The sequence below is a fragment of the Alexandromys fortis genome, unplaced genomic scaffold, assembly GCF_014885135.2.
Source record: "Alexandromys fortis isolate MF-2015 unplaced genomic scaffold, M_Fortis_MF-2015_v1.1 scaffold_139, whole genome shotgun sequence".
NCBI lineage: Eukaryota > Metazoa > Chordata > Mammalia > Rodentia > Cricetidae > Alexandromys > Alexandromys fortis.
Window position 1 is genome coordinate 2,795,495 of NW_026068020.1, and position 19,393 is coordinate 2,814,887.

Here is a 19,393-nt window from a genome sequence, read left to right on the forward strand (position 1 = left end):
TCCTTTTGTAATATGGGAGTGATTGTATAATGCACTTTGTGTGAGAAAGCTGTAATGATACTTTTGACAGTTGGCACACTGATAGTGCATGTCTGAGCGAGATCCATTTTCTAGCTGCCCACGGCTTCCCTGTCAGTCACGTGGGGAAGGTGGGCAGGGCAATAGTGAGACACAAAGCATCAGGCTTCCCACCCCTGTGATTGGAGACATGGAGGAGACATCTGTCCAGCTTCCTGAGTCTCTGGCTGCAGGCTGAGGGGTTGGTTCCCTCACACATGGTGGCCTGTTTCCAGGACAAGCATCCCCAGAGCAGTTGAAGCTCCTCGTCTGATTTACCTTCCTGGGAGTGGGAAAAACCAACTGTGACATATTGCTACCAAGAAGACACACAACAGAAGCCGTAGATACATATTTTCATTTCTTTATTAGAAAGAGGTCTCTACACTATAGCCACCTCTCTCTGTTACTTTACACGCTTTTCCTTTTCCTTTTCCCCTCAGAATACTGTACACCTGACACAAAAATCCCAGGGCAGGAAAATACAAACCAGCATATTTAACCCGAACAAGCAAAGCGAAATGTCTGAGGATGGTTTAATTACAGGACAAACAAGCATAAATAAAGCATCAGTCACTGGGAAACATAAAGTTATGGAATGAGGTAATATCAAAATGCCCCGGGCAGACACCCACCTCTGGAGAAGCCCCCCCACTGTGCTTCTGTGTAGCCTTCTTTGCCCCCACCCAGATATGTGCCGGGGCGCCCTGCCTTGCCTGGGTTTTCTCTTTGCAAAGAAGCTGTGGCAAGATGAGGACTCAGGATGGACTAGGGGAAAGGATGGGAAGAGGGCAAGAGAGGATGCCGGGAGCTCTGTCCTCTGCCGTTGGAAGAGGCCAGCCACCTTCTGTGCCTTTCTGGAGCTCAGTTCCCCAGGCTCAGGGCTGGAGGACCAGTTCTCATCTTGAGAACTGACAGGGTTTGGAAGAACACTACCACCGCCCCCTCAAAATCAAACACAAAAGGTCCCACAGTGTGGGGAGGGAAAAGGATGTTTTTACATATAAGAGAAGGGTTATTTTCAACAGGGAGGTGCAGCTGTCTTTCCCGTCTGGTCACAGGGACGTTTCAAAGGTATCTTTTGCCTGTCCATCACACAACAGCCTGGTCTCCACTCAACTGCCCTGGGTATCCTCCGCACCGCCCTGGTAAGAAAACTGCAGGACCTGGTAGGTGAACAATGTGCACATGAAAGAAAGAACCAGAAGCCACATTTGCACTGCACAGCGTCCTCGGTCCCTTCTCTGCCCATCCCAATGAGCCACGTGGGTCAGGCATTTTGTGAGCCCTCAGCTGTGGATAAGAGGGCTGTTGACAATTGTTTTGGGCCACATGGGTCTTTCTACTCAATGCCCTCAGTGAGTCCACGAGACCCACCAGCAGTTGGCTAAGTTTGTCTTTTTGCAAGCAGTTGAGAGCCCTCTCTAACATCCAGACGTTAGCGTGGGCTAGTGTGGATACAGTCCTGCACCTGGACACTGGGGTACAAAGTGATCTTAGGGTTGTTCCTAGCAGCAGTGTGTCACGGGGCTCTCCTCTGGGCCTAGTCCCACCCCCCACCCATTTACACCTCTTGGTTCCTTCATTTCACCCGAAACAAGATGAAGGCTATGTGATTCCCTGAACACAGAATTCCAGATCAGTTCTCCCTTATGGTGGGAGAGTCCATCATATGGCTTGATTCATGACCCCCAGGGGGTCCCCTGCAGATGCCATGTGCCCAGCAGAACAAAGACGAGCCCTGAGCTGACTTCTCTCCTGCTCACCAAGGCCACTAGCTTGGACCCTAGCATGGCTGCCAGTGCTGGGTGCCCAAGTTCACCTGAGGCTCACTACGGGAGAGGCCTCAGTGAAGAACGCTTTGACCAGACAGGAGCAAACCCCAAACTAAATACTACTCTTCTATAGGAAAATTGGCCTCTTGAGATGAGGGACAGGAGGCCGGCTATTCCATGGACCCTCACTGCGCACTGCCTTGGGCAAGGAGTCACCGGGCTGATGGCATGTTAACACGCCTGACCCGGGCCTGCTGAAAGGGAAGGACGCAAAGCTTTGTGGGTGGTCTAGAGTCATCGACGGTGAATTGGTGAAATGCTCTCTCTTCAGCTCGGACCCAGGTGCAAACCGCTGTTTAAGGAGCAGCGGGCACAGAGACTAAACAGAAATCTGAGCATTTGCAAAAGCATGGGCAGGAGCTCCTGAGCAGCAAGACTTTGCATCTGGAAACACCAAGGCCCCAGATGGTCAGCGGTTTCTTTCCCCATGAAGAGATGAGCCCTGACTTCTGGGGCTGGCTTCTCTGAGCTGAGGTGGCTGCTTCTTAGCTCTGGGGTGGGACTAAGCCTGAGGACTAGTGGCTGCCTGGATGTGGTACCAGCAGAGAGTGGCTGGGCCTCTCCCCCTCCCTCTCTCACCTCTCAAGGAGAAATGTTAAATTTTAGCTAAAAACCCATCTACCTCAGTGTGGCTTTTAAGACCCCCAAACAGGGCAGGCGCAGAGAGTTGGGTCCCGCTGTGTGGGAGCCAGGCCTGGCAGATGGGACACACACAGTGGAGGAGGCTGCACACTGGTGAGACACCCATGGCCTCCACAGCTTTCTAGAGACTGACAAGAGAGGAATCACCTCCAGCTGTGCCTTCACAACAGGAGCAGTGGGGGAGAAACTCTGTAGAAGCTCAAATTCCTTCCTGACTGCCTTTCAATTTGTTTGTTTCAAAGTCAAAATACAACCCTGGCAGAGGTCTAGTAAAGCCTCAAGGACTTTATAGAGTGTGACCGGTGGAGACAGACAAGCTGAGGCCCACCAAAAGTCCTGGGCTTGCTTCTGAAACCCTCTGCCCTGCTGGTAGCTCGGAGGCCCTGATCACACGCCTCCTAGCCGCGCCGCTGTGGGCCGTGTCCCCAGGAGAGGTAGAGAGCGCCCATCTCAGCCATAAAACAGCTTGAGTTCAGGGCAGGATGGTGGCAACCTCGGCAACTAAGAGTACAGCACAGGCTTAGGGCCGGCAGGTCCCTGGTTCACCAGGTTCAGTCACAACCCACCAACCGCGGTCTTGACCAAGAAGGAGATGCCACAAAGCACTCTGAGCAAGCTCCTCTGGGGATTGTAGGGCAGTGAAGCCCAAGGCCTGAGGTGCTAAGATCCTCAAAGTTAACGGGAACGGGGCACTGATGGTGTGTATATCCCAGCAGCCTCACGGGACCTGCAGGGAGGAGAGTGGAGGAGCCAGAGCAGAGGTACAAGGCTGGAGGAGAGAGCCTCACCTTCGGTTTGAGTGACAGTCGGGGGCCGTAGGAAAGTAGCGCTTGGCTTTTCTCCGGAAAACAAGACAAAAAAAAATTTGGAGGGGTTTTCTCAGTAGTGGGGAGTATAAGGAGGGCTTCACTTCCCAGCCCTGACACCGTGCACAGGCCTGGGGAAGGGCAGTAGGGGTTCAGCAGGGGTAGCCACAGGCTAGACTGCCCCCGGGGCAGTTGATGGACAACTCACAGGCCAGTCTGCTGCTGGCCCCAGCTGGCTACTTCTCAACAAGAGGAAATTCACCCTGAACACAAAGGTTGCAGGGACTTGCCGTGGGCTCCTCACATCTGCTACTTCGGAGGCCCTGGCTCCTGGTGGACAGGAGGCTCAGCTCTGACGCTGTGTTCCAAAATGAGAACTCACTTGCTCCTTCCCTTCCCCTGCTTCTCTGGGCCACTGTCCCACTACCTTATTCTGACATGCTCCTTAAAAAAGTGATTTGCATTCAATCAAGTGCCTAGTGTGGGGGAGCTTTCCAGAAACCCCAGCTCCCTTCCCCACGACCCTGCTCCTGGTTTCACGCAGCCTTGGTGGTCGGCTTGGAAATGGGAAAAAGAAGGTTCTCACTGAGGGGAGGCCCTGGGTCTGAAGGTGAACTACAGGCACAGGTCAGGCTGCTTCTCTCCTCCATCTGCAGGGAACCCTAGAGGCCCCACCACCACCGTTCTACCTGTGGTCAGAACTCAGGCTTGGGAAAAGGGGGCTGCCCCTTGGACAGTTCAGCACAGCTAAAACTGGCAGGGGAGGGGCTGTGTGTTCTGAGGAAGACCTGATGATGTCAGAGTGACCGAGGGAGGGAGGGAGGGGGAGGGGCAGCCAGAGCGAGCAACTGAGCATTCCGACAGTGGAGGGTGACGTGAAACAAGGAATCAATCGGGAAAATATCATATTATAAACATAATAATATGTACACACTCATATACACCCCGAAGAGAAGCCTCAGGAAGGACTCCATTTCCCCTCTGAAGCAGGCTCCCCTTTGATAAAAGCACTCCTATAGTGGGAATTAACTACAATGAAATAATTTAAGACTCTCATTTATCCTCTATCTGTGTTCTCTATAGAAGTCTATGATAAAGGCTACGTGGAGGCGAATGCGGAGTGCAGGGCTGGGTGCTAATGCGTTCTTCAAAAATAGGCAATGACAGCTTGCTTTCTCTATTCACACTGAAAGAAACGACACAGTGATGAGGAGCAGGATGAAAAACCAAACACAGGGCTCGTGGAACTGAGCTCAGGAGTCTCAGGCCTGTGGCTTTTGCACCTGTGACATTTTTGGATCCTGATCAGTCCCAGCCGCGCTGAGACTGGAGATCTCCACGAGACACTCACCCACATGGAAATGCTGTCTAAAGCTTTACTTTTGTTCCCATCTACTTTAAATTTTTTTTTTTAAAAAGTGAAAGAAGAGGAAAAACTCTTACAAAATATAAAGTTCAATATATGAGAGCAAGGAGCTTCTCCACAGGATGCCAGGGGGTGGCTTTGCCCAGTCTTCCAGTGTGATGGCCTTCTTCCCGCCACACTGCCACGAGGGCTCTCTGGCAAGGCTGCCCCTCTTTTTTTTTTTTTTTTTTTAAACTAAATAGTGTCACAGTTTGGTGTTCTTGACCACCGTGCCAAGGTGGCTGGTGTCTGATGCACACTGTGGCCCACGAAGGCAAATCAGTCACACGTTAGAAACAGACAGGACGGAGCACACAGAGTCTGCAGGCTCTTAGGAGCCAGCTGTGCCAGAATGGTGGGCAGCTGCTCACAGGGTGCCGACAAGCACCCCTTCTTGCCACAGCCCCTCGCTTTTGGTTGGGAAGAGTGGCCTCGGCTCTCCATCCTGCCTTCGGGATGTGGACTCACAGGCTCCTTCCCACTCGTCCCCCTTTGCTTCCTGGCTTTAATAAGCGAATCGTCCCACCATCTTGTTCTGATAAGCGCCTTTTCAAGAGCTGCGCGCCACACTCACGGAAGTGCTTGCTGCTGGGAGCACTGCCTATTGCACTGCTCTGTCTCCCTCCGATCTCAGCTAGTTGCACAATACTGGTGCCCATCCAGCTCCACTTAGAAATTAACAGAGCTGCCATTTGTCTGCACAAAAATCAATGCATATTTATCAACTTCTTTTATTCAAATAGATTTTCACACATCTTCTCTGCGACAGAAACCTGGGTAACTCAGACCTTGTGGATTGGGAGTGACTGAGGCCAGATACTTCCACTGTGGCCAAAGGACAGAAAATCTCTCTTAGAAAAAAAAAAAAAACCATAGCATTATATGTATTTACTTAGTTTTGGAGCATACTCGAAAAGCTATTTCCAGCTGGATTCATGATTTCTTTTTGAATTTCCCAGCTATTCTTATTTATTTATTTATTTTCCATTTTGTTTTTGCACCAAGGAAGGAGATCGCAGTCAAATAATACCCAGCAACTGATTTCCTCTCTTTGGACTGAAAAATTAAACAGATACTAAATTATGACAGTGAATTTAGAAAGGAGGGCTCCAAGGGCTGGAGAGACATGTCTGGGATAATATGATGCTTCTAAGCGCACAGCAATCACATCGTGGCAATCACCGGAGCGTGCCGTGTAACTACCTCCTCGGCTAATACGCCTTCTTCCCGGTGATGACTAATCACGTCCTATTAAACAGCGGTAATGCTGGAGGAACTCGACTATACAAGTGTAATGAAGCCAGTATTCTCCCTGGACAGATTAGCTACAACTGATTTGACACCTACCATCATAGGGGCTTCAGACCTGACAAACTGTGCTGGCTTCTGATTTATGCCGTCAAGCTCCCCAGAGAAGATGTGAAATCCAAGCCTCCTTTTGGCCGAGGTGAAATGTACTGATGTGCTTAACTGCCAGTTAGGGGAAGCTGCCCCTTCTCCTTGCTACCCCTCCCCCAGGTTCCAGGTCAGTGGAACAGGGGTCCATCGTCGTGTGCTATCCTCAAAGTCGGGAGGTTGTCAGTCCTTCCTGCATTGCTTCCGGAGTGTGGGAAAAGGGTTCGGTTCTGTGGCCTCCATCCTCCTCTTCTCCCCTTGAGGATGTCCAGGTTTGGAGACTTCATGTGGGGTGTGTGAGTGGCAGGTGGGTGGAAGTAACCACCAGGAAGAGGGAGGGACTGAGGAACTCACATGCTGTGACTCCCGGAGCAGGCGGGCATGGGATCCCAGGCGCAGTGTTGGCTGAGCTCAGATGATGCTGGGCGCCCTCCCGCTGCTGCTGTTCCTGCTGTTGCTCTTCCTGGACAGGTTGGGGGTAGCCATGAGCACAAAGCGCTCATCGGGGCAGCCATACTGGAGCAGCACGTCAATGCACTCCTGGCTGGAGGCCTGACGGGCATAGGCCAGTGCTGTGTTCCCGTGGGCGTCTCGAGCCATGACGTCCACCCCGTACTGTAGAGGCAACAGAGAACGAGTTAGTGTCCGTGGGGATCTGAGGGCAGGCAGGGGTAGGTCACACCGTCAGCTCCGACACGTGGATTGAGCTGCGGTGGAGACATCTGGGACTGAGAGGAACTGAAAACCAAATGTCCACATGTTGTTTAGACCAGGATCTGTATCTGCCCTGTTAGGGGAAGCACCCCACCCCTATTCATATCACCCAAGCAGGGCAAAGAGGGCTTTAACCTTGCTCTTCGTTTTACCTTTCCAGTTGTATGTAAATGGGCAAGGGCAGAAGAATGGCTCAGGGGGTCAAAGTCCTTGTCAAGACAGAGATCTGAGTTTGATCTACAGAACTTACAGTGTTGAGAGAGAGAATCAACTTCTGCAAGCTACCCTCTGATCTCCGCAGGACTGCTGTGCCACGTGTATGTATGTGTGTGTGCACGCATGCATGCACACGCACACACTAAAGATAAATATTTTTAAAAAGATCTCAGAGGCATCTCAGTTTAATCACAGAAAACACATAAGAGACACATGTGAGCACAAGAGAGGAAAATTCCTGCCAATAGTTTGTTATTTCTTTATGTGCGCTTCCCATTCTTTAGTGCTGGAGGTGGGGTCTAGGGCTTGGCACATGCTAACTGAGAATATACCATTAAGCTATACTCTCAGTCCTTTCTAATCATTTGTGCTTTTTTCTCTCACTGAACTGGACTTTGAACATCTTCCTACACTATCAAAACTTACTCCAAAGCGTGACTCCTAATAGCTATGTAACACCTAAACACACGAGCCTAATTCAGTTACTCCATCCTTGGCTAGAGCACATTTTGTTCCAAAGCTGTCACTGGCAGAGCCAGTGAGGAGAGGTTTATCTTTCTCAATAGCCCAGGGAAGCCCTGTAGATTAGCCTAGCCAGTTCACTCGGCCATGTAGTCTACGAAACTGCATGGAGACTTAAGAGCGGAGCTCAGTGCTGCAGTCTTGCCTAGAGTTCACAGAGCTGTGGGTTCTGTCCCCAGTCTGCAAAAATAAAATAATGGGCTGCAGAGATGGCGTAGTCACCGTAGGGGACCCGAGCTGAATTCCTGGTAGCTGGGTTGGGTGGTTCACACTGTCTGTAACTCATTTTTGGTACCCATTTTTGGCCCCTATAGGTGCCTGGACACACCTAAAAATAAAATAGTCACTGCTGAAGGGATGGTTGAGCAGTTAAGTACATCTACTGCTATTCCGGAGGGTGTGAATTTGGATCCTAGCACCCAGACTGCATGGCTCACTTCCATCTGTAACTGCAGCTCCAGGGAATTTGATACCCATTTCTGGCCCTCCGGGCACTGGCAGATACTTAAGTATATACATGTGAATTAAAATAAATAAATAAATCTTTAAAAAGTTAAAAAGCAACAACTCATAAACATAGCACACACACACACACACACGAACTTTTAAGTTTTTTTGCTCATTGATAAGGACAGGTTCACATATGTTCAAGTAAATCAGTGTATGGCGGGGTTTCTGACACACAAGGAACATGTAACACTGCAATCAAGAGCTTCTGGACAACGTGAGAAGGAGATGTGTGGGTAGGCTATGCCCCCCAAATTACAAGCTTAAGTCTTAAAGAGCCTCCAGTACTTTAGACTGGGGCTCCATCTGCTGAGCTGAGAAAGGAACAAGACACCAGGATGCATGCTTACACAAGAGACCAACCACATGGGGCCACAGCAAGGTCCTAGCTGCTAGCTGAGGAGCAAAGCCTTGTGGTAAAGGAGCCCTTTGGGTGTTCTGAAGTCTGTCTGTAGCTTCCAGGGCTGCGACAGCACAGTATCTGTGCTCTGCAGGGTTGCTGCCGCAGTGCAAGCACACCAAACACAGCCGTCATTTCATGGCAGCGAGGGTGAGGACGGATACCAATTATCCTGACTTAACCTGCATCTTCTCATTCTCCACTGTACTCCAAAGTGTGGATTAAAAACAGGAAGAAACTGGGGTAAGATATCAGTCAGCAAAATAGCTAATCTCACAATTTAGAGGGCTTGAGCACCATCCCTTAAACTATATTGAATACAAAAATCTGAGTGTGGTGGTGCAAGCTTGTAATCCAGGTCCCTGGGGAGGTGGAGCAGTGGCCCCTGGGGCATGCTGGCCAGCCTGTCTACTTGGCCAGGTTAAGGCAATGAGACAGATAACCTTGATAATTTTTGAATCCCTGGTTAATGGGAATCCATTGCCGCCGATGTAACAAACCAATCAAACCTAATTAATAAAGCCAGATTTAATCTGAGCAAAGCACTCCTGGGTTTGAGGAGGGTGTGAGAGGTACTCATGGCAAACGTGGCTACCAGGTCTTAAGCAGCCTTAGTCGTGCTCTGAGTTGGAGATTCAAACAAACTTGTCTCAACAATGAACAGCAACAAGAAACCTGAAAGTGGATAACGCGTGAAGAGCACTTGAGGTGCTCTCCTGGCATCATACACGTTCTCCCTCCGCCCTCCGCCCTCCTTCTTCCTTCTCTTCCTCCCTCCTCCTCCTCCTTCCCCTCTCTCTCTCTCTCTCTCTCTCTCTCTCTCTCTCTCTCTCACACACACACACACACACACACCCACACACACACACACACAGAGGAGAGGCCCCAGGGTCTGAGTGGCAGATGTTCCTAAGAGGTGTTTAGGAAGCTGCTGCCTGGGGACATGGCACTCGGGCATCCCAGCTCAGCACACACAGGCAGGACAGGCAGGGCCTCTCTCTACAACCTTGTTACAATTTCAGTTTCTTAAAATGTTCAAATTCATATTTAAGTGAAATAAAATTTTGTTTTTCCTGAGAAGAAAGTCATTAAAGCAGTGCGAGAGAGGCTGGGTGACAGCTCCCACATATCAGACCTCGGTGCCTAGGGCCAGTACCTTCACTCTCTCAGAACAGAGAGTAAAGATTCCAAGGTTTGGCAAGGGGCCACCTAGAAGCCATTCAAGTTATTCATGCCCCTGCCCTTGCCTGCAAGACAATGACATTGAGAAACAAGCCCAGTATCTCTCCCTGCAGAATGTCTGACCCGAGGGGCCACCAGAAAGACACTTCAGAAATGAGCACTGAGCAAATGCGCCAGTTTCCTTTCCGCCCTGCACCCAGCTTCCCCTGCTGTTCCATGCCCTCCTGCAGGTAAGCCCAGATGTAAGGCTCCAATCCTATGAGGGTCAGCTCTCAGGCACGGCAGCCTTGTACAGGAAGGAGATGCCAGTAGCACAATGCATTCTGACCCCACAGTGGCTCCACCTACCCAGATTAGCAGCTGAGCCAGGACCACGCTGCCCTTGCGGCAGGCCAGGTGCAATGCTGTGCGTCCATAGCCTTCCCCGCAGGTCTCATTCACCTCATCCCGGGACCCGTGTGCCAGGAGCAGGATGACAGTCCGCAGGTCTTCCTCTGCGGTGGCACGCAGCAGTTGCTGGCCCAAGGAGAACTCTGTACATGGCAGTGGGGCCAGGAAGAGTTTCTGTTCATACTTGGCCCGGATCCATCGTTCCTTTTCTTCCCTACGAGTGAGAAGATAGGCACACTCAGGAATGGGCTTTGGAACAGAGAGGCTGGAACCCCTGCTCTGGCAGCCTGGGAAGTTAGGAGGCCCCCGAAGGGAACAGGAAAGTCTGCTTTTGGGATAAAACCCCCTTGGGGAAACCTCTATTCGTGGTGTCTAGAAGTGGTTTCCTTGCTGCCTGCAGCATTCCCTAAGGTTCCAGGGGTTCCAGAGTCGGAACCTCTGATGAAAGAACAGCCTACCCACTGCTCATGGCCTGGGGGCCTGCATCAGTGCAAACAGAGGCTTCATAGCTCAAAGGCTTGGGCTTTCTTTGAGCAAGGAAGGAAGAGGACTTCCCCTCCCTCAGCAAGACTTGCTTATACTGACCTAAAAGACAGGTGAGCGGTCCCTATGCTCTAAGGCTGGCAAGAGACAGAGGTGGGGCAGCAGAGGCGTCATCTGAGGGGACTGGTGTTCTCTGCTCTCGACTCACCCACACCCCCAGACGAAGACACGTGTGAGTCCCCAAGGGTCTCCCACTCTTCAGAAGAAGGGGACACTGAAGGTTCACACAGGAATATGTCAATTCTTTGGAGACTTGTGGAAGGCTTAAGGGGAGGGGGGCGGAATGCTGATTTCTGGAGAAAAGTGTTCCAGGGCCCAATCTCAGAGAGAAAAGGTGGGCAACCTCTAAGGCTGGAGCAAAGCTAGGGACAGAGGGCAGGTGAAACTGGAAGGCTCTGCAGTGTGGAGAGCAATGACAATGTGATGGGTACCATGGTGCCTGGTCCCCAGCTCCCACTCCCAGGGTCTATCATTTGGGGAGCACTGCACAGCTGAGGAGAAGGGGCAGAGTGGAGGAGAAAAGAAGGAAAGCAAACCTCCTAGGAGGTGATGTTTATATCGATCAAGGCAGGCTTGTTGGGCATGGTAGTGCACGCCTTTCATCCCAGCACTTGGGAGGCAGAGGCAGGTGGGCCTGTGAGTTCCGGGCCAGTCATGGGTACACAGTAAGAGGCTCCAGTGAGCTGCCTTTATGCTCTGGAAGAGCAAGGTTAAACATTGCTGGCGTCTCCAAAACAAAACAACAAAGAGGAAGGATGAGACATTGAACTCCACAGTCCTCCTGACTGAGCTCATTGCTAGGAAAAGGGGCAGTGTATGTGCGCATCTGCGTGTGTGTATGTGTGTGTGTGCATGTGCGTGTGCATGTGCGTGTGCTTAAAGAGTGTGTGTGTGTGTGTTTAAAGAGGATCTACTATTTCATGAGTAGCCTTTAGAATTTTCCCAGCAGCCTGTGGTGTGTGCCTGAGGACCGAGCTCGGCTTTTTCAGGAGGATGATGAAGAGAGCAAGCAAACCCCACACACAGAGACTAATTATCTCAGATTCAGTAAGACACTGACTCACAATGACTCCTGAAACCCGGAGTCTCTCCCTGCAATAATCAGAGCACACAGCTAGCAGCCGCATGAAGGAATCAAGGGCCTTCCCCCAACCCTCCAGAAAGAAAACTCATTACATTTCTGCTTCCGAGGCCCAGAAGAAAGGCCTCGTTTACACCTCTGCACAGTGTTTACATTGCGCCTGGTGACCTAGTGTCAGGTTAGCCCTAATCTGTTTTTAAATACTTAGGCAAACAGATTCTTCCAGGAGTAAATCTGGATTAGTTTTGCTTCACTTCCTGGTACGTGTGAGTGACCCCCAAGTGACCCCTGACTCTTCATTCAGAGATTTCCAGGACAAACACTTGGCTTCAGCGAGATAAACTGGCTCCCAGAACTGCAGCAAAGCCCTTACACACACCCTTTACTTAGGCAGAAAGGTGGGGGACATCCAGGAAATGCAAGACCTAAACCCCAGTGGTCCTGGTTCTATTTTAAGAGCTTGTTTATAATATGTTACACGTTTGTTGATGTAGTTCATAAATCAGAAAGGAGAAAGAGCAAGACGTGAATTAAATGAGAAGGGCTAATGGTGTAGGAGACGTCCAGACCTCCAATTTCCAATCTGCTAACTCTCATTTTTGGGTAGGCATTAAAATCAGACTGTCTTATTCTGCTCCAGTTGGTTTTAAAAGTCATTGCCAGAGCATTCAGGGGTAACGGGGGAACTTCACATCAGAACTCTGGTCTTAACTGCAATGATTAAAATTTCATTTTAATATTCAAATACCCAGCCAAAGACTGAGCACAGATCCCTGCCTCCACCAAGGACGAGCCCTAGACCCGCTCGCGGTGTAGCTTTTAGCATTGGATGGAAATGGCTCTTTACTGAATTCTCATACACCTTTAAAACATAGAACCCTGCGATGCCGACTGCTGGGTCCTCTGGCCTTTGAGCTCACTAGAGCTTCATGGCTGCATGAGATCTCACCTTTTTAAGCTGAAATCCTTTTTGTATAGAAATAGAGCCTGGTCCAGGGCAATGGAGGCTTATGGGTATGAATTCAGTTGTTCCCATCAACTCTCAAGTTCTCTCTGCTGCTCAGAATCTATTTTGTGTGTGTGTGTGTGTGTGTGTGTGTGTGTGTGACCACTGCCTACCCTAACAAGTGCACCCCAACATGAGACTTGGTGAGCTTTCCCCAATGGCTGAGGGAAAAGGAACCCCACTGATGCTGTGCTGTGAGGCTGCGTTCTCTTCTTCCTGGAGATCTCAGTGTCTCAGCACTCGCTCTTCTTCTCACCTCCCCCTCCTCAGACACTTGTTTTGCCATCTCTAAAATGGGCCCGGTGACACTTAGTGAAGTCAGGGCTGTCCAGACCTAAGACCACCCATGTGGCTTCCACGCTGGCCACAGTAGCCCTTTCATGGCAGCAAACTGGAGAAAACCTACCTCTAATCACTCAGGGTCAGTTATGGTCAGGCACATAGCATGGACCAGTGTGGTGTCATGTGATGGGCAAGCAAAGATGCCTGTGGTGTGTTGGGGGTTTCTAATCTGTGGCTGCCTGTCACTATAAGAGCCCCAAAACTCATCATTCTGAGCAGCTCTTGTCCAGGTGTTTGGTGAGTCCCTTGAAGGTGTGGAGGCCCCAGACATCCAGGGTAAAGGGTCTTGGCTAATTCAAAAGATCCCATGGTTGTCAGTGTGGCTGGGGCTAAGTTTGGGGTGTGTGTATGCACAGGTCTGAGAAGCTAAGTTTGGGGTGTGTGTATGCACGGGTCTGAGAAGCTAAGTTTGGGGTGTGTGTATGCACGGGTCTGAGAAACCTAAGGTGCTTTGTTGTCATGGGCCAAACTGGTTGACGCCAAGTTCGAGTGTGTGGCTTCATTTGGAGACAAGGTCTTTTGGGAGTAGATAAGGTTAAATGTGGTCCTTGAGAAAGATCTGCAAACTCACGTGGCTGGGGTCCATGCGCAGCAGAAAGGTCATGCAAGCCAGGAAGAGAGACCTCCCCAGACAACAGTCCTATTCACCATGCACTTCCAGCCCCTGCACCCTGCATACGATCGTCAGCTAGGGTGGCTTAGCCATCCTTTTCCACAGCTCTCAACAGTGAGAGGGGACACTCTGATAACAGTTTTGGTTCCATTCTGTCAGCATCGCCACCACAGTGCCAAGGCGTAGCGACTCCAATTGTTATGCTCGGGTCCCTTGGCCATGCGCTTCATTGTCCCCAAGGAAGGCCAGTTCAAGAGCAGCAGAGCTGGCAGTAGATCACCTCTCCTCATTCCAATGCCCTGGAGGACCACTGCTCACAGCCTCTGTTAGCTAATGAGCTAAAAAATGAATTATTGGCACGGCTGCCATCAGCAGGGAGGAGGGGCCAGCTCCTCATCAGGTCTTGGTGCTGACACACCTTTAAATAGATCAACTGCAGAGAGGGAGGGGGGTAGTAATATGTCAGAAGACAGACACCGACCCCATCCCTAAAAACACAAAGAACAGACGTTTTCAGGAGATACAGGGAATGGCCCCTTGCCTCCTTCTGGTGTTTAAGCAACAGGCTATCACTGACCAGACACAAGCCTTGGGTTTAGAGAATGGATAGGACTGGGTGGCAGAGCTAGAAGCCCTGCAGGTGTCTCAGTGTCTACTGGGCTCAGCCAAGGATTCTGATGCTATAGCTTGATGGATGGGCACTGCCACTCCTGACCTTAAGGAGTGGTGACCTGGCTGAGTGCCCAGGTGCCAGCACAGAAACAGCTGCCTAGTATCCTGGCTAGTTTTATGACAACTTGACAAGCTAGAGCCCTCAGAGCGGGAGCCTTATGAGAACACGCCTCCATAAGAGGGGCTGCTGCAGGTAAGCCTGTTTTTTTTTTTTTTTTTTTAAAACCAGTGATTGATATGGGGTGGGAAGGGGCTAAGCAAATGTGGGTGAAGCCACCCTGTGCTAGTGGTTCTGGGTTCTATAAGAAAACATTTAAGCAAGTCATGGGAAGCAAGCCAGGGAGCAGCACTGCTCCATGGCCCCTGCATCAGCTCCTGCCTCCAGGTTCCAGCTCTGTTTGAGTTCTTGCCATAGCTTCCTTCAGTGCAGGACCACAAGTGGAAGTTTAAGGCAAACACTCTCCCCTCAAGTTGCTTTGGTCATGGTGTTTCGTCACAGCAATAGCAGCCCTAACCAATACACCTGGGTCACGTCTCACTGCCAGTCAGACCAGCAGCAGGTAACATGGAACGCCAAGGGATTCCCCAAAGTGGTGAGTGGGGGGCGTGGGAGGGAATAAGATGGACTTAATGAGCCTGGCGGTGGTGGCACATGCCCCAGCACTCGGGAGGCAGAGGCAGGCAGAGCTCTGTGAGTCTACAAGAACTAGTTTCAGGACAGGTTCCAAAGCTACAGAGAAACCCTGTCTCGAAAAAATCAAGACTGACTTAATGGACCACAGCCTTCTGTGAGTAGAGGGCATAGAAAGGTCACACAAATGCAGGACCACTGACCCCGTGGCACCAGACTTGAGGTGAATCCATCAGATCTCAGGATGGGGACTGAGACAGAGCATCACTGCCATGTAGGAGGGAAAATGTGAAGTTAGAGTGTGCAAAAGACTTAACCACTTCTGTGGAGACCTGGGCCAGGAGCTCTTCACTGTGTGCAGGCTGCACTGCACTCTATGCTGAACTCTTGGGTCTCGTCTTTGTGTGGGTCCCTTACTGTGTGCAGGCTGCACTGTGGTCCATGATGGACCCTTGGGGTCTTGTCTTCGCATGAGTCCCCTACTGTGTGCAGTGCAGGCCGTACTGCGCTCTATGCTGGACTCTTGGGTCTCGTCTTTCCATGAGTCCCCTGTGTTTAGTGCTGGCAGACCCCAGCAGGAGCATTCACAGCAAGGCTTGTTATCAGGGCAAAGCAGCAAAGTGACAACGCTGTGGATGGCTAGGATGGCATTGACTGGGACTTGTCTGTCCTCAGGTGACTGAAGAGTGTCCTGGGATGTAGGCACTCCCCAACACTGGCATCTAGGTTTGGTGTCCTCCTCAGCAAGTGAAAAGTTGGCAGCAGCTCCCTTCTATGAGCTCATGAGGTCACTGCCACAATACTCTGTGACTGGTATGCTCTGCGAGTAAGTGTCCCCCACCCCTGAACTCGTTACTTGAAGTCACTTGAGATGACCCTCCTCCATCACACAAGCCCCAAGATAACAACTTATGAGCTGGGTTTTTGGGGAGATGATTAAGTCGGAAGGCAGATTGGTGTCTTATCTAAGATGCCCCAAAGCTGGCTTGTTCCTTTCACAGTGTGAAGACGCAGAACTGAATGTCACCTGTGGGGCAGATGCTGCACCCTCGCTAGACATCCAATCTGTTAGCACCTTGATACTGAAATTCTCAACCTCTAACCCTGAGCAGTACATTTCTAAGGCTTTACCAACTGTTCTGTCTAGCTTGGAATGCAGTTTAATAGCTAGAATGTGGGAGACCCTGGGTCCTGTCCCCAGTTCTCACACTCCCTTCCCCAAACTCCTCAGCCTGAGGTTATTTGTTCCAGCCATCCACTAAGACTTAAGCCCTCTGCAGCATCTCTTCATTTATTTGGAGCTGAAAGAGCCACAAGCATGGACGGATGCTGGAACCAGACAACCCAGGGCCGGGTGGGGCGGAATGTTAGGCAGCCCAGGCACAGGGTCGGGAGGCCTCCAGCTGCCCCCATTGAGGACACCACAGATCTAGAGTCTCTGCCACTGCAGAGGATGCACTGACAAGCTGCTCAGCCCCACCCCCAACTTTCAGAAAAGGTACAATGAGAAAGGAGACTACAGTTGTGGGGAACCAAGTCACCATCTGAGGCCGAAATCCTGAGTGCCCTGCCATCTTGCCTGTGACCAGAAGTGTCATTTGAGCACCAGCAAATCCTTGACCCCAGAGAATAGAAAAGTGTGGGGTGAGACCCCGGGGTGGGTAAGGGGGAGGTCTGGGAGAGGAAGAGGTCTGACTGTGCATGGGGCACCTTTCTTAGAGAAGGGGTCCTTTCTGTCTTTTGTTTTTGTGAGACAGAGTTTCAGGGAGCCAAAGCCAGCCTGAGGCTCACTACACACCTTGACCTCCTGAGGGCTGGCACTGCTGGAGTGCACTGCCAGGTTTCCTTTATGCAGGGCTGAGGACTGAACCCAGCATGGCAAACAACTGAGTTCTACCCGGGGCCGAGTCTTACCCCTCTCCATTTTTGCTGTCCAGATGCTCCCTCCTCAGCTCCTTTTGCAAAGACAGAGCCCTGCTAACTGTCGCCAGCTGTGTTTTGGGTCTGGCGGGGAGGGCTCAGCACACTGCCAAGGGCTAAGAAGGTTAATGGGTTGATTCCCAGAAAGAAAAAGTTTTTCACGGAGATTCTGACTGGCTTTCAGCACGGTCCTGTGGATGTCTAGGAGATGCGTCACTAAAACACAGACATGGGGGTGGGTGGCCAGACAACCCCTGGTCCTCCCGGGAGCCTGCAGTCCTGCCTGGTGATAGTGCTTCTGGGCTGGGGTGATGAGCTGTCCCTCAGTGGTATGGTCCGCAGCCTTCAGACCTCACCAAGCACTGGAGGCTCTGGAGCACCAAGGGCTTTTCCCAGAAGTTTACTCGCTGTGAAGCCTTCAGAGCTCACTCTGAACCTTCCCCACGAATGGTAGAGGAGCAAGGAGTAATTTTGTGTGTGCACATGTCACATCTCATCGCACCTTCTGGAAACCTCTTTTCTTCCTAAAGCCAGCAAGGGGATTTTTCAGTAAAGATTTTTATAGGTCACCCTGGAGGCATGAATGCCCTTGGGGTGGGGAGGTGAAACTGGAGTAGCCACACAGGGTCCTGAGCTGGTGACAGATGAGGAGAGGAAGGACAGAGAGGGAGAAGAGAAAAGAAAGGGCTAGCAGCAAGGAATTTGCAAAGTGCTTCCTGCCTCAAGCCAAACAGGAACTGGGAGAGGAGGCATGGAAGACAGGGCTGGAACAATATGTTTGGGAAAGAGGGGGGCTCCTTCCCTGCAGGGCAAGCCCAGGCCCAGTGCTAGCTGAGCACCAACCCCTGCTCACATGCCTTCTCCGGAGCTGCGTTGCTAGGGGGTCAGGCCACTGCACTGGGGATGGCTAACAAAGACCGATGGATATTTATTCCTTAATTACTGAAAGCTTTTAAGAAACTGGCCACTGTAAATCCCACATGCAGGGAGCGGGAGACAACAGACGAGAATTTATACTCAGGGAGCAAAGACAAAATAAATATCTGGCCTGACTTCTGATCAATATTATGAGTGTTTTTTGCCAACCTGCAGAGTATTTTATGAGCATGGGGGAAACAGAACAGGATCATTATTAATTAAATAAAGTCAACTGTATTAGGCTTATTACTTCTGCGAGTCACAGTTAACCATGGGGCCAGGTAGATCTACAGGCAGGTTCAGGTCCAGGCATTGGAAGGCGCTAACTGCCTGTCCCAGCGTTCCTTATTGGGAAAGGTTATCAGTATTAGACTGTCTGGTATGGCCTATGTTGACCAGAGGGCACCTGGGCAATAGCAGGGTTTTCAGAAGGCTGAGTTTCGTCTCAGCCTGTGCTCTGGTCTAGATAAGGCTGGCACCTTGAGGCCTTCACAGTCATGCTGTCGTGAGTGCCAGGTCCCTCTCCACACTTGCCCCTTACTAACCTGCTGGAGCTACTAGAACTTAATACTGGGAAAGGCCCAAGGATGTTTCCAGGAAGGTCCTGAGTCTAGTAGTTTACAAGGAAACCCCAGCCAGGGCTGCAGAATGAGACCTCCTCTCCCCAAATCGGAACAACATAAGAATGTTTCCTATCTCTCCAGTCCAAGGAACTGGTCACGCTGTGAATCTCACTGCTTTCCATAGTGGTGGCCTTAGCGGAGGATGCTCTCCTGCTGGCCACGGGCTGGGTAGGTCAGCCATGTCTTCCCTTGTGGAGCCAGTAGAGTACATCTATCTGGATGCAAAGTTGAGCAGAAATTGCCTAGACCTTACCAGAGCAGCAAGGACAGGGTAACAGGCTGTACCTCCTGGCTGGTTCTGCCTCTAACTAAGGCAATTCCATTGCTGTACATTAGGTTACGTCACTGAGTCCTATGTATTAAGTGGCTAAGTATTGCAATTTCTGACGGGATTCTGACAGTGGGCCTCAGACGCCTGTCTCCCTAGGGACCAGAGAAGGACTCGGTGTCCATGAGTGTGAGAGGCAGATGCCCTGGGTACTGAATTATGAAGAACTACCTAGGAGGCTGTAGGAATGAGGTTTCTGTCCAGACACTCAGCTTAGTTCCTCTCAGAGTCCTGACCCCAAGAGCTATGGACTGACAGTCCCTTGACAGACGGTCTCTGTTCTAAGTCAGTCCCAGGCACAGGATCCTGGAGCAGACAAGCAGATGAAGATCTTAAATTTCCTCGGTCCTGGGTAGGAATTCTCCCCGAGACTCTGTAGAGTGATAACAGGTTCCTTTATCTGAAGAAATGGGAATACACATATCCACATAGTGAAAATGGAAAGAGGTTACGTATGGTGTGTGCGGTGGGCTGCAGAGGCCAGAGATGAGGTGGGAGGGTACCTGATGAGGAGAGAGAACCAAGAGCAAGTCTAGGCTGAGGCCAGGGAAGCTCCAGCAGGAAGCGGCAGACAAGAGCAGCAGGAAGAGGCTGGCCCTGCCTCAGGTGACATGGAGAGGCGCTGGACTATGGGGACCAACAGGT

General features: G+C 50.9%; 1 protein-coding gene across 4 annotated transcripts in view; it reads right to left on the minus strand.

The window, feature by feature from the left end:
- Positions 1-405: 405 nt before the first annotated feature.
- Positions 406-19,393, minus strand: part of Agap1 (ArfGAP with GTPase domain, ankyrin repeat and PH domain 1) — a 446,708-nt gene continuing 427,720 nt past the window's right edge. For all 4 annotated transcript variants that reach the window (XM_050163111.1, XM_050163110.1, XM_050163109.1 and 1 more), the window contains 2 exons: positions 10,030-10,285; positions 406-6,755 (listed from right to left, as the gene is read on the minus strand). In XM_050163111.1, the coding sequence (XP_050019068.1) occupies positions 6,552-6,755; positions 10,030-10,285 (460 nt within the window). In that variant the 3' untranslated portion in view covers positions 406-6,551. The remainder of the gene's footprint in view (positions 6,756-10,029; positions 10,286-19,393) is intronic.